Genomic DNA, 15,827 nt, shown 5'->3' with positions numbered 1-15,827 from the left:
CCGCGAGGGCCCGTGGTGTCAGGGTCTATGCGGCGGGTGTTGTCATTGTCATGCTTTTCAGCAGCTACTGTAGAGTATGTTTGCAATCACTTTTTAACTCACTACCTACCGATAAATATATTTATGTCTATAATAGTTACCTACTTACCTAAATTAATATCAACTAAACAAGGTACAAAGAGACGAGTAACACATAGCCTAAAATAAACGTTTTCATCGCAAATAATTATTTATATTTCCAATCACAAAAGTACGATAAGTACATGACACATGTCTTACAATAACATAGAGAGTTGACAACAAAAAACCTTACAAGTATGTAAGCACGCCAACTTACGGCAGTTCATGTTCCTGAAAAAAAGCATGATATTAATAAAATAACAACCTAGTTAGATAGGTTTATAATCGATGATCATATTGATCACAGTCAATTTCCCCTTACTACAACCACTGTAGTCTGTAGTGCATGAGTAATGGGGAGCTTGCTCCACTGGGCGGAATGAAACAGTCTGCTGGAGCCGGCCCTGTGTGCCGGTGTCCTTATGGAGGAATTTTCCCTCAACACCATCACATACATCTCATACTACATATCTCGTGAGTTACAGGCGATATCAAGCGAGCGAAATTCATAACCCTTTGCTGAAACTGAAGTGGATTTAATCTACGGACATTTTGGTATTCTGTAGTTAGTTCGTTCCAAAACAGAATAAGCAGAGACAATCAGACGATCAGTCGCTTCTTAGGCAAGCTACATTAGTTCATTTGAACCCATCATGCACTAGGTATAGGTATTCTCATTTAACAGGATTCGTATACTCACACCCAGGTTACTCAGGTACTTCAAGAGGTAAATATTCGTAGAAATTAACCTGACTCTCTGTCTCCGTACTAGCAATTAAGTGGAGTATACGTATACCTGAAGGGTACCTATCTAACAGGAGATAAGAGGGTTTCAAATTAATTAAATAAAACTCAGAATGTACGGCGCAGACATCGCTATTGCAGGGTATCGAACCCTATATGCACTCTACACATATCTACAACCCCAGGTACGAAGTGCTACGGGAAAGTGCTATAGAAAAGCCCAACAAGCGGCAGAAAAAAAGAGGCTCTCCGTTTGAGGAAAATAGTGACATTTAACTACGGAAGGGACTTGCAGGAATAGAAATCCAGTAATAAGACCTTCCAAGTAGTTGTTGGATAGGTCCCACTTCTATCTGTGTTTAGAGTTTTGGTGGCATAAAGTTGAAGCGTTTTGGGAAAGGGACTTTCTGCAACTAAAGGAAATAGAGGCATAGCATAGCTGCTGGCTTGTGTTACAATGTTACAGGTTGGTTGTCGATTGCTTACACTCACTCCTTTAGAATTTTTCATGTCTCAGGTTCAACAGTAAGCTCCAACAGTAGCTAACTGCAGCCATATTTATTATTCTGTCCCTCAGCTACCGGCAGACCTATGAAGTAAAAAAACTGAGTTAAGTTAACTGTAGATATTATCCCATTCATAATAATACTTAAGTACTTACCTATATTATGAGCAGTGGCGTAGGTATAGGCCCTAATATGTAAGTATAGGACCCAACGTCATGTAAGATTGTAGGCGGCCATAGATCATAATTATAGGGATTGTAACTAAGCTAAACTTACCTACCTATACAGTTTTATAACAAGAGGGTAGGCCCGATAGTGTGAATTAATCCATGCGAAATAAAAACCAAAATAATAAAATATGAGAACTTTATTCTCCTCTTACACAAAACTTCGTTTGATAATATTTTGACCATACGGTCCAGGATAAGAAAATCACAGATCAGACTTGAATCACAGTGTGCATATTAGTAGGTTCTACTATGGAGTTCTGGTTCTGGCGGACCCAGGGCCCCGGTCAGCACCCTCGGGCCTGCCCTCAGCTTTTCTTTCGTTTCTTTTTTTTCTTACGCCCTGCAGATGGAGACACTAATGTCAGCTATTTCATCAAGAGTAGACACGCGTGACCACCTACCTACAGGACAAGTGGAGTGGAGGTCTCTATACTCCAGCCTACCTCATCATGTTACCGGCTGATGGTCTCGTCGATCAATCGTTGGATCAATAAATGCTAAGAAGGTATTAATTATGGTATTCTAAATAAAACAACGCTACATTTTACTAATACCACTTTATATTGTACATGTAATATATTTTTTGCTTAGTTACAAAAAGTAAAATGAAAACTCAAATAAAATCATATAAAATTATCTAACGTTTCTATATATAAAATTATGCTATCCCATGAAATAGGCAACAATTACTTAGATAAGGTTAATCTCCAATTTTACTTAAAATAATATTAAATAAGTCTACTCCAAAATACAGATTTTAAAACTATTAAATAATGAATATACATTCTAAATGTTTTAATAATGATATTTATGACTCTAGATAAATAATCTTCAAAATTTCACGTAAAGTTTCATTTACCTACGCGAAACTTTATAAACTTATCCAAACGTTGCAGCTACAGCTCGCCAATATATTTATCTAAATGTGCAAAATATTCGAGCAAGCGACAACAATGTCATAGGTAATATTTATCAAACAACAACATTTACTTTTAGATAAAACTTTACAACACTGATCATGTCAAAGTACCGATTTCTGAGATGTTTAGTTTAGTTTAAATTAACGCGCCCGATTTAAATCGCCGCCATTTTATAATTTTAACAAGCAAAGATTCATTTTTCAAACAGCTTATAAAATTGTATCATTGTACAACGTTCGGGTATGTTTGCTCTCAGAAGCCGGCACGACTGTGCAGTGTGTCTGTAGGATGGTGGTGTAGGGTGCTACTGTGTGCGTGTCTAGTAGGCGTGGTTGGACACGAATAGATCTGCGCCGGCGCCCGCACCTATGACTGAGCCCGCCACGTATTTGCCGAGGGACGCCTCGCCGTTCGCCTGCGAATAAAATAATTAGCATGTTACACATTGTTAATATTGCCATTAACTAAAGATCCGGTGGTCCTGGGTTCAGATCAGAATATAACATTTTGGTTTTTTTTTAATATTCTAGACTAGACTTTAGGACTCAGGACATTAAATAAATACTTATATAAAATAAATGAGCTTATTCATCGTGTAATTACTGAAAAGTGCGATGATGTTCTCATATTTTATATAGATGGAACAGAGAGTAAAGTTACGTCCACGTTATCTACGTAGATACTGTGCTCAAGGGTCGGAGTGGGCGTTTCCACTGCTCGATGTGGAGTCCTCTTCGTATTATACGGTATAATATTATTATTATAATTTATACCTACGTCCTAGCCGAGCCGTGTAAACGTATCATCGTAGTCAGTGTCTAGCAGACTGTTATATAGCTTATGCACTAGACTGCACTGTTTTGCTATGCGTCGTGCCACAGGCGGTTTGTTTAATATTTGTTTGTCAATAAGACTTTGTGGATGAAGGTTGTCGGTCGTCACAGCGACACTAGACTCAAAAGGAGAGTGGTTGAGAATCGGCTATCTGTCCGCGTCGCGAAGACCGACGGACTCTAAACCACATCCTAAGTTTTGCATTGCTGTTGCGCTAATAATGACTATAATTGTTGTGATTGCTTGGAATTCTCCTGTTTCATTATGTCGACTTCATGTTTACCGACGGCCGACGGGATAGACAACACATACGTGACCCTCGTTTGTAGTTGCCCCCTCCATGGCTGTAGCCATGTGGAAGATGGTTTTACTAATGAGTATGATGGGCTTTCTACTTAGGTACATTATTTGTTCAAGTATACCTACTACACTACACATTACTTGTATGGCTACATTGCATATGTATCTATTAATATATCTCGAAAACATATACCAATAAGCTGTAAATACTGGATCGGTGATAAACGTCGTTATGTTTATGAAATGAATGACGACATATACCAACCGTTGGGCTGGCACTGCACATCCATTCAGCTTCATAAATAGCCACAAACTTGTAACATCCATGTATCAACTAGGCACAAAGTGCGGAAATGCATGAGAAAGGGAAAGGTTATGGGGTTTACAGGGAAGGAAATAGAAAAACAGATGTGACAAACACAACACAGGGCGCCAATTAACATTTAATTAATATGGTGGTAGATGAAGCGTTATTGATGGAAAAAACGATACGACACTTTAATAAAACTTTTATTCAAAATTCATTCTGATATACAGATAACCATAATATAAGATAATAAGTAAATATAATTTTGTCTTTGTATAATTTGCCAATAAAAATAAAACATGATTTGGTTGTTCTATCATCGTATCGCAGAACAGAATATTAGATAATATGGGGTTAGTGCGACGCGGTCCAAGGGGCCACCCAATCTTTTATACTAACATTTAATTACAGATAATTAAACATAACTTGATCAATCTGTCTATTTATGTGATGTTCGTGTTGGCCGGAGGAACCTTGGACCGAGCTGCTACTGCATAATGTACTCACATGCCAAACTAATTAAACACAGCATAGCCTAGTGAAGGAATACTTCTCTACTATTATTTTCTTCCACGACAAAACCATTCATAATATTACTATTTGTCTGGTGGAGGAAGAAATTTTGAATATCATGCAACATGGACTAGGCAGACACTGGAGATATATTTTTCATTTTGTAACCATCTTTTGGTTGACTAGAAACTAAAAAAGTGGTAAAGGTATTGTTAGACAAATGAAAAATATGTCTTGTTTTACACTACAAAAGTACCTAATGATAGTTCTGAATGAAGTTAAAGAATGGCACAAGTTAATAATACGATGAAGAACTAAATGTTGCTAAACTAATAAACGTTTAGAGTTTTATAAAAAGTGCAATAAAAGCTTATAAATAAATTACTCAATCAAATAACAGACTTATATCCAAGCAGTAATCGTCATTCTTCGATAGCACATACAAGATTTTAAATATTTCAGCTCTTGAAACCATGGAGGTTCATTTATAATTTTAACTCTTTAGTAAGCGTGTGCCTTGATGAAGTTGGACTTGGAGCCGGCGAGCGAGGGCGCGGAGCCCGCCACGTACTTGCCGAGGCTCGCCTGAGAATTCGCCTGTTGTCAGCGCCATTTTGAAAATTGGCAGCCATCATTCCAAGTTTAAATTTAGACAAATAACATCGTATAAGTAGCCGATGCGGTTAGTTGTAAGGATTCCCAGATTAAATTTAGAAAAATAACATAAAGTGTGGTGCCGGTGCGATGTAGATTAGGTTGTAGGGTGATGGTGTTAGGTCGAAGTTTGGTTGCAGGTGCCGGCGCGACGATCACGTTGTTAAGGAACGCCGAGCGTGTGGGAATGGAAACAGTTCATTAGTTACTACGCTCACTACAGGCGACAACACTAATTTATACTAAGTATGTCCTTACTATGTTTCACTTACCTCCCTCGTAGAAATTTATTGCTCTTTAGTATAGGCATGGTTAGTTATTGAACGCGATTTGAACCATAATGATTGAAATAAAGGCAAAAGAAAGGTACTTTAGTAAGGACATGCTTCGGAAAACCGTTCATAAAAACTGCTTTGTGAAAATAATATTAATCAATAATAATATTTTTCAGAGTTTAGAGTAACTAGATGGCGCTGTAATTTATTTTAGTTTTACCATGACTTTATGAACAGTTTATGAAAATAATGAAAGACAACACAAATGCAACTAAAATGCGCATATGACTTGGATAACAATAATGCCTTTTTATAAACATGCAATTTATCTTTATGGTTTAAGTTATTACAATATAATTTATTTATTGGTATTGTAACTGATAATCTCAATTGGTTTCCAAGTCATATTTGCACGAGACTAGTATCAAAAAGCAATATAATACTCTAAACACTTACGAGTAGCATGTGCTAATAGGTACAAGCTACAAGTGAAAAGTAGTTCTTACAGGTTTCTGACTACCTAGTTCTGTCTAGGATTTATTGCATCTCAAATCCTGCATTGAGGATAAGAATAGTTACTTACTCCAGTTTTCGGATGTTTTGGTCGGATTTTTCAGCTATCGAGTCAAATCTCAATGAGTTTTGTAAAAAAATATTATCATAGAGATTAATGCAGCACAGTACCTATGTAAAACAATTCTCTATTCCATCTATTTGCCAAACTTAGAAACTACAGATTAATTATTCTTCCAAGTTTTCACCTGGGATCCAAGCCCGGGTGTCGTGTTGGTAACCAAAGAATCGTTATCACCAAAGGAGCCTCCCCGAATGAAGTATCAACTGTACGTCCAGCGACTGATAGCTTTACGGTGAATCTAGTCCCGTTCAATCAGTCCTGATTACCCTCCCCTCTGTATGTATACCTAGCTCTCTTGATCAGCCTGTGTATCAGCTGTCTCATACCCATATCACAGGCCCCGCCAGTTTGGTTTCAGATAGCCATGTGCGAAACTTCCCCATATGTCAGCGGCGGGATTGGACCCGGCGTCTTACCTTGGCCCTCTTAATGAGCTCCTGCTGAGCAGCCCCTATGTTCTCCTTCTTGCCGGCCCAGGCGCGCAGCACGCTGGCCTGCAGCGCGCGCCCGTAGCTGAACGTCAGTGCCCACGGCCGCTTCATGCCCTCCACCGCGTTGATAGCGTTCAAGTGGACCGAGGCGTCCTCTTCAGACTGACCGCCGGATAGGAAGGTGATGCCTGGAGTGGAGGTGAGGTGGGGGATTAGATGGGGGAATGTAGCAGTGGTTGAAATACAACAGGAAAGAATTGCACTATTGTGACGAAACAACTATGTATGTAGCTGCATAAGTAGCTATACAGTTTTGTACCTTATCAATCTGCAACCGCTTATTTATTGAAACATTGACGGTTCGTCAGTGTTTGACAAGGTACAGAAGTGTATAGCTACTTGTGCAGCTGATCGTAGATAGAAACATGAAAAGCGTAAATAATTTTGCACATATCAATAGGCTTGTTTTCTGCGAGTTTTAAAAAACTCTCCACTCGTTACGTCCCCGCATTTGTGGAGTGCAGTTCTAATTGGATATCGGAAGTTGTTTTCAGGCCACGGCTTGCAGCTACTTCTGCTAAATAAGACATGGCTGGTGTTGCAGCTACTGCTGCTAGTGCATGTGTAAGTGTGTGTAGTTACCGGGCACGGCGGCGGGCACGGTGCGCAGGAGCGCGGTGAGCGTGGCGCGCGCCACGTCCACCGGCGTGTAGGGCACCTTGCAGCCCTGGCCGGCCGTCACCTGCGGGAGACACGGACACGAGTTAGTGACACATACATAGTGGCTGCAGAGTTCATAGAAAAGGCAACCATCTTCGCATGAACGATCAATAAAGGACGCTAGAAACGCACACTATGACGGGGCGTAGCGCAAAAGCCCAATGTATTTTTATAATGAACTACACAGCTACATGCGAGTACCTATGCTTCGGCCTTTCATAATGCGTTGCGATAGCAGTAGGACTGCGTCAAAGCTACTATAGAAGAACATCGAACATGGGAAGATCTTAATACATTACAGGACATATGGGTAGCCCGTAGTGAGGTAGAAACGACTGAGAAAGGCCGAAGACCGAATGTTATGGCGCTCCAAGAAAGAGGCCCATGTCCAGCAGTAGACATCTAGACAGCACACTCACCATGTTGGGCTTGAGCAGCGTGCCCTCGAGGTAGACGTGGTGGTCGCTGAGCGCCTTGTACACGGCCGCCAGCACCGCCTCCGTCACCTTCTGCGCGCGGTCCAGGTCGTGCTCGCCTGGAACACGGGAAACACATTTAGTTAGTCATTGCATTCAAATGGGGGCTAACGCGTGTGAATTTGCCGCTAGGGGCGCTGATGTGCACTGAGGTCAAGTGACATTTTACTTTTCATATAATTTGTTTGGCGGGCTTCGTGATAAATTATATTTTCGTTCATTTCCCTGTTGAAAAGTGATCTCTTTTTGCGAAATTATCGCAAATATGGATTATTTGTCGTTGAAAGCTGAATAATTAAGGAAAAGAGGCGCAAAAATAAGCAGTCTCAAAGAGCAGCTAATTTCGAGGTTAGTTTGTTTACTGTTTACAAACTTATTTTTTACGAAGTGTATGCTTGTTTGCTTAGGTAACAGCTATGTTTTTTCTTTTAACAGATACCAAGACTATGACCGTAACAGTAACTTGGTTGGAAACGTAGAGGACAGCATCATACAACAAAATGATTCAGTGTACTGTTGAGTGGCCTTCAGAAACTTTGTATAGCAGTGTGAACACTAAAAATTAAACTCCAGATCTAGATATTATCACCAATGAGTACTTTGGAATTTATGTACAATGTATACCATCGCTCTTACGGTTAGTTAAAACATCGTGATAAAACCTGCACATCTAGATTTTCGAACCCACCAACCTGCAGAGGACCAGCGTGGTAGGAAATGGTCCAAGCTCAGGAGTGGAGTTTAGACCTTAAGGCGATATGCACAAAGGCTCCATTCGAGTGAGCCAGGTGCAGGTACTGACACCCCCACAAATAATATAATACTTAGGGTCTGTTTCACAATGTCTGGTTAGTGGCTACCTGACGGATAAAATACATGCTGTCACTCTCTGTTATTATTTTTTAGACAGTGACAGCATGTATTTTATCCGACAGGTAGCGCCTAACCAGACATTGTGAAACAGGGGCCTTGTATACTATACTACCATTATTTAGTTTCAACTAACAACTCAACCAGCATTCATTGTGTGGATTACTAATGTGTTATATTTTTTGTATAGCAGTGTGTTTAAACGGAAAGGATAAATAAAAGTTAAATCAGTGTGTAATTCTTTTATTTTTATTGTATTTATTAAATGCCTAATCCTTATTTACATTATGTTCTTTCTGAAATTGGTTATAATGATTTTCACAAACAAGAGATTGTCGGATAATAATTATTTCACATGCCACTGTTTTAGAACAGTTTTATCACTTGTTAACATAAGTCCTCCTTTTCTTTCCAAACATAACGGATCTACACTACATTGCGGCATAGTAACTCGATGTGATGATAGTTATTTTATAATTAATAAGCTTATAAGATTCAAAATTTTAAAACTTTATTTCGCGCCAATTTGATACAGTCGCCTTTGATAAGTTTGACAGCTATGGTACCTCTTGACCTCAGCGACAGTGGCGCCAACTGGTGAGCAAAAAAACGGTAGTCCCCATTACGTGGGACAACATCTAAAGAGGACAAAACTTCCATCTAAGAGAGCTTTTCGTCCGAAACACGTGTTGTAACTTACACAGAAAGTACCAGGACAACATAGTCTATTCAGAGCTTCACAAACTGTCAGGCAGCAAGCTCTGTCTTGATGATGGGGACAATCCGCTGGCTCTGGAGTCCACATTCTCAATATAAAGTACCAGGTCAACATAGCCTACACAGAGCTCAAAAAGCCTCCGGCAGTACCTCGGTTACGACGATGGCTACACAATCCCCTGCCTCAGACTGTAAGTAACAGTACCAGGACAACAGAGCTTCACATACCGTCAGGCAGAACCTCGGTCTGGACGATGGCTACAATTTCCTGACTCAGGCTGTAAGTAACAGTACCAGGACAACATAATCCATACAGAGCTATAGACATACCGTCAGGCAGCACCTCGGGCTCCACGATGGGTACAATCCTCTGGCTCTGGCAGATAGAGGCGTAGCGCGCGAGCACGTTCGCGTTCTCCATGATGGCCTGGTACGACGGCGTGTTGCGCCCGATCTTCAGAACGCAGCGCCACTTGGCGAAGTGGCACCCGTCCTTCTTGTACTGCGCGCACCGCTCCGCCAGGCCGTCCAGACCTGGGGAAAAGGGAATAGGTCATGGTTTAATTATAATTATTTAGGTACAACCGTCTGTAGGTATGGAAGGTTTTAATCAAATTTGATAAAGAGGCTGGCATCCTGGATCAATAAATAAGTTAAGTTTTATCCTTAAATTCCCACGGGTTTATTATGTCGAAGCTAAGCTTACGGCTTAGTTAAGAATAATTTTAAGATAAAATAGCACCTTTGTTTTGGGTAAAATCTCAAGTTAAGATATAAAAGTAATTGTAAATACATACAGAGTGGATCGATTCATGCCATACTGCGAGTAACGTAACAACATTTTCCTGTTAGCATCCATTCATTTTATACATAGTTGCTTTCATGTTGCATCATACTAAATATCTAAAGAAAAAACATACTGTCTAAAAATATACCTATACAGATAATTTTATTATGTATTATACTTTAATACCAGATAAAAAGTTATCGACATTGTACTATAATATAGCAAACAAACTTAACAATTGACAGAGAAAATATACCTAATTATCAATATCAGATGGGCAAAAGTAAACATTATTCTGTTTATCAGTCATTAAGTATACACAGGGCATAGGCAGTTTGGAAGTTTCGGTCGCTTGGAACTGTTATCGCTTTTGATAAACAAGTCGAGCCCACTTGACTTTGTACCGAAGGTTGAAAGGTCTCAAGCAACACATTCATACATCTGCATCAACCAACCTTATTGTGACCAAATAAGCACTATTTATGCGTATTGTTTTAATAAAACCTACCAATCCAATTCAATATCAATCTATAGGTTAATCTGATTCAAGTTGTAGCAAAAAACTAGTATTTTAGCATTTAATATCATTTCAGTAGGCATATTAATAATATTGCTGTATAGCAGGGCACAATAAAACTGGTTTGTGATAAGAGTGGATGTGGTCTTGATATTGTTCTTGATATTGAGGTGTCCCGACCCGTCCGTATCAAACAACCTTACTCGAAGCAGCTGATACATTTTGTGGCAATCTTATGCAATATTTTTTTAAGGATACCCGAGAGATACAGAGGGCTGCAAGTCCACTCATCCTCCAGTCCTGCACTTTCTCCTATTAGCCACCGGCACTTTTGACCTCGGTAATGTGCTTTTTTTGGCTTCGGTAATACAGCAGTCCCTATACCTAACTAGTAGCCATTTCTAAATAATTCAGTAATCCATAGATTGTCTAAACCAGCACTTCAGTCCATAATGCAGCGCAGTGATTAGCTAAAATCTCGTTGAGTTGTACCCAGTAGCTAAATTCACCCTTAGGTATGTTTACTTGAGTGAGAAACCGGGCCTAAGTGCAAATGGGGATGATGCCGCGCTTCTCCAGCAGCGCCACCAGCGGCGCGCCGTCGTTGTGGTACAGCGTCTAATGTTCATAACTTCATACCCTGCGTGGTGCACTCGTCCTCGGAGCCCATGAGCGGCACGACGCCCGTGTCCACCTTGATGCCGGGGATGATGCCGCGCTTCTCCAGCAGCGACACCAGCGGCGCGCCGTCGTCCGCCTTCTGGTACAGCGTCTCGTGGAACAGGATCACGCCAGAGATGTTCTCCGACAGCACCTGTGGGGAGTTAGACAGTTAGACATGTACGGTGGCCTGCGCCTAAAAGTATACAGGCGGAGTCTTTAAAATAGCGATCTCAAGCTCACATGCTGCTCAAGCACATCCACATAAACACCACTGCTACCCACCACACAGAACACGTTCCCGGATTTATAACAGATGTAGCTGGTCCCTTCATCATCAGGGATTGCTGTTTTAAAAACTCCGCCTGTATACTTTTAGGCGCAGGCCACCGTACCTATGATGGGAAGGTTCCATTCCAGAGCGCCATAACCACAGATTAAATATTCCATGGTGAGCTTTTTACTGGAGTAATAATAAGGCTATCAATAAACATACTGGCTCGAATCTGGTCAGAATCGACTTATGTTGTTGCTAAATAAGGCTTAAGTTAAAAGCCAGTTAATCCAAAACGGTACAGCATACTTATGAATTTGCAATATTTTATAGACAAAGTAAGTTCTTATCTGGCGCACCTTGGAAGGGGTCAAGATTGCTAAGCAACTAGACTGGACTTGTACAGTACAATGCCTCTAGTTGTTGCTGTGTACCCCAACCAAACCTACGTTATTCCGTAAAATTATACAGTTGATAATAAAATATTAATTATGCAAATTGACTTTACAATGTAAGCAATTACTTAATTTGGCTTTTCGAAGCCGATTTTAAGGTGTTGGCCACATGTGTAGAAACCCTATAAATCATACTCAAGCTCAATACTGAATACAAATAAGAATGATGATTGCACATGAAGAAGTGTAGACTCACAGCGTCAGAGCTGAACAGCAGCTGGCGGTACTGGCGGCGGTTCTCCTCCGAGTTCTCCACGCCGATGTCCTGCAGCCGCTTGCCCATTGTGCCTGTAGACAACACACATTATTCACTACTTGCTTTAAAAGCTTGGTTGGTATAGCAGTGGCTCATTATTTAGGCAAACTCTAGAAATCTGGACAAACTTGGAGGTATATATTTTCATACTTTGCAGTGAGAAGACTGCCACTAACAAATTATCCATTAGATCATCTGTTTTACCAGAAAACTGGAAAATGCTTTGAGCAGTTTCTGGATAGTGTTTATTATTTTTTTCCATTGTAGGTAAACTATATCATCAATGACTCATTATCATGAGTGAGTAACAGTAAAGCAAGCACCCCTCACCGGTGGACTCGTCAGCAGCGAGGATGCCCTTGCCGGGCGCCACAATGGCGTTGGCGATCTTCTTGAGCTCCTCCTGCAGCTCGGGGGCGGGGTACTGGAAGTAGGTCGTCATTGTGGCTGCAACAACAACGGCAGATGTTAGTTATGTGTCATGGCAATAGCAATAAGGCACTATATTGGTAATGCCTTTGTACATTTATGTGCTGTAATAGGAACCTAAAGTGGAAAAGGTAGACTGTACTGTCTAGAAAAACCTATTAAATTGCTGCTAAATTTGAAGATTATAAATATGTCATTGTCTCCAGAGTAGATATGGAGTGGGTTCAACACAAACACAGCAACAATAGAAAGCTGTAAGCTTTAGATTGTGGTGACAAATACAATTGTTTACATAAAAGCATTTAAAAATATTGAGAGCTCAAATTAATTTATATCACTATTAAAATAATCCCCAAGAGGTGAAAGTAAGATGACTTCTCTTGATCTTGAAGTAGTTTATACTATCTTTGACCTTGTAGTGATAGAAGGTCACATCACAAAGTTCAAGTCAAGTTCATTTTAATTTCCCAAAATTCCTACCACCTATAAAAATATGTGTTTAGGATGTAGTGGATGATTGTTGGCTGATAATGAATTGTTTTGGAACATGTCTTACACCACTTCACCTTCTCCAAAGCTGATTCCATAGAATATAGATATAAAGTAAACCTAACAACTACAAGAAATTGTTCAGGAACTGAACAGTGTAAGTAGAATGCAATTACCTAAATGGTATGTTGAAGAATAGGTGCCACTTCAATTGTTAATAATGTAAAATGCCATGCTCTATTTGAGGATGTAAATTGAATAACAAGGCCGGTCACTGCACCTAACTAATTCAAAAATATATTAGGTACTTTCTATCAGGTAGCTAGAATATACAAGGAAAGTAAATTAATCTATTTTAGTTTCATTGCTTTTGGCGGGGCACCCAAGTGTTTTGTTGACCCCCATTAACTTTGTCTGGGGGACTGAGGAGACAAATTTTATTGATCGACCTTGAAGTGCAGAGGACACATCCATATTAGGAGACACATCTTAAACCAACTCTCGAGAACTGAGTAAAACGAGCCAGAAAATAAGACCCAGACCAGACCTATTCATCTGACGATCATAGGATTCATCATACAAAATCAGGTGACTACCTAAGTAATTGATGCCTATGAGTAGATGGATAAGCTGATGCGGAGATTACCCTTGGTGCCGAAGCCGGGCATCCATCCTGACTCCGGGGGACCCTTCTTCTTCTTTCCCTTCTTCTTTTTTTTAGCCCCCATTTTGTATCACTTGTTAATTTTGGAATTATTAAATCTAAACTATGTTGGCATGATTTTATGTTATTTGAATCTACATTTCTTTATTTTTTTGGGAAAAACTCACCAAAACAGAGTTTTCAAAACCAGCTAGAGTTTATTTTACAGCTTTTGTTTTGATTTTGAAATTAGAAATGTCACTGTCATTAATTGTCAAATTTATAGTTTTTCCAAAATAGTGATGGAGCACCATATAAATCGTATAATAATCGATTGCTATCAAGTTTTTCCCCTTTTTTGTTAGGAGCTAAAAATCAGTCTGCAGAGTTAAATTCAAATATTTAATAATAATATAAACGACAAAGTTATTTAACAAGTTGTAGGATATTAGGATTATTTTGTTTATATCGATGACCTTGAAAGGTCACCGGACAACGTAGTTGAAGTCAATGCTCCAATTCTAGACAAAATATATTATAAAAGGTTACGAAAACACAATAATGTATGTGTTTTAAAATGTTATTCGAAGGTATTCCTTTTAAAAATGTATTGAATGATCAATATCGAAGATTATTGAGGTTAGAATTAATTTAGTACCTACATATAAATGGCATCTTGTTCAGAAAATAAGTAACTAACTACTGAAAGACATCAGTATTATAATTATTTTTTGAATTATAGGTACCTACCTACCTTGAAAGTCTAATAAGATTCCAGTTAGATAGCTTTAAATTATATTCTAATCCTTATTAACACCCCATGATGTAATATTGAGAAAATAAATACACTTTTGGAAAGTGACACTTTAAGGGAACACCAGAAAAGAAATAAAGCCGGTTTTAATATCTTTAAATATAAGCCCTATTGTACATGGTATGTGAAATGTTGTTGATTATGCGATTTAAATGAATATTAAATTGAATTTCAAAAATACACAAGAAAACTGAGAGCTAGTCAAACATATTAAAATGTTCAGTTACTTAATATCCTTAAAAATTGCATGCTTACTAATAGAAATAATAAAAAGGACTTACTTTATATAAAAAAGGAATGATTCTGTAAAATACTGACACTCCCGAACCGTCTCGCAGTACAACTACTGTCAAACTAAGCAGAGGACACGAACAAAGGTCATTTGAAGGTCCCCACCAGTGATGGCGTGACAGCTGAAGATGCGACTGTAGCGCCATCTTTCATAAATTCACTTAACTATCATTACCCTCTTATTTCCCATTTACGCACAAGGTTTTGGAGCTTGTTAACAGATGTCACTTATGTCACTTTTATTCATCAAAACGAAACTATATGAAAATTATAAGAATTATTTATAGTTCGCTGTTTGGAAGAAATATTACTATCTTTATGGTAGCAATTTAAAACTGAGGTCAAAGTCAAATAGACTAGAGTTTCCTAAATTTAATTTTTTGGTCACTTTGTAAGGAATATAAAAATATGAAACACCTGTTTTTTGAGTTTCCATTTAAAATAAGAAATGACAATGTTATAATAATATAGTTGAAATACTGTGACGACACTGGCCTCCTACCACTAAACATTAATACACTTTGTTGTGTAGAGTGTTTTGATTGAAAAAAAAAGATCCCGACGAATTGAGAACCTCCTCCTTTTTTTGAAGTCGGTTAAAAAAGGAAAATCTACGAATAATATGTATCTGCTATTTTCCATACTCTAAAAAGTCTAAAATACGGAATTTAGATTTTGATGCCCTACTTACTAAGTAACTAGGTAATTGTGTATATTAAAATATAAGTACTTATTTAGAAAGCTAACTTTTTTTTATACATACTTACAGCAAAAAATAACATAATCAATGGTGGTACATAGTAACTATTTAAGTAATTATAATATGAACAATAATAAAATTATAATGCCCCATCACTATTTTTTTACATATAATTTATCATAGACAAATTACAAAATATAGAAGTAAGCACTTAAGTAACTTTTTTAAACGTTCGAAAGGAAGGTGGAAGGATTTCAA

The 15,827-nt window shown here is 38.7% G+C and overlaps 1 protein-coding gene across 6 annotated transcripts; it reads right to left on the bottom strand.

The window, feature by feature from the left end:
* Window positions 1-216: 216 nt before the first annotated feature.
* Window positions 217-15,014, bottom strand: LOC105389926 (fructose-bisphosphate aldolase). 6 transcript variants are annotated; one of them, XM_048626312.1, is made up of 11 exons: window positions 13,768-13,961; window positions 12,534-12,650; window positions 12,144-12,235; window positions 11,198-11,372; window positions 9,585-9,788; window positions 7,611-7,726; window positions 7,114-7,213; window positions 6,457-6,659; window positions 2,887-2,935; window positions 1,351-1,453; window positions 217-351 (listed from the first exon to the last, which is right to left on the bottom strand). In XM_048626312.1, the coding sequence occupies exons 1-10, from the start codon at window positions 13,847-13,849 to the stop codon at window positions 1,407-1,409; spliced, it is 1,185 nt and encodes a 394-aa protein (XP_048482269.1). In that variant the 5' UTR covers window positions 13,850-13,961; the 3' UTR covers window positions 217-351; window positions 1,351-1,406. The 6 variants fall into 6 exon arrangements, with proteins under 6 accessions (XP_048482269.1, XP_048482270.1, XP_011559434.3 ...); XM_048626313.1 differs by having other exon boundaries at window positions 1,357-1,453; XM_011561132.3 differs by lacking the exons at window positions 217-351; window positions 1,351-1,453 and adding an exon at window positions 1,723-1,940.
* Between the last annotated feature and the right edge of the window lie 813 nt (window positions 15,015-15,827).

Source organism: Plutella xylostella, chromosome 16 (assembly GCF_932276165.1).
Source record: "Plutella xylostella chromosome 16, ilPluXylo3.1, whole genome shotgun sequence".
Classification (NCBI taxonomy): domain Eukaryota; kingdom Metazoa; phylum Arthropoda; class Insecta; order Lepidoptera; family Plutellidae; genus Plutella; species Plutella xylostella.
This window is presented reverse-complemented; position numbering and strand designations above follow the sequence as displayed.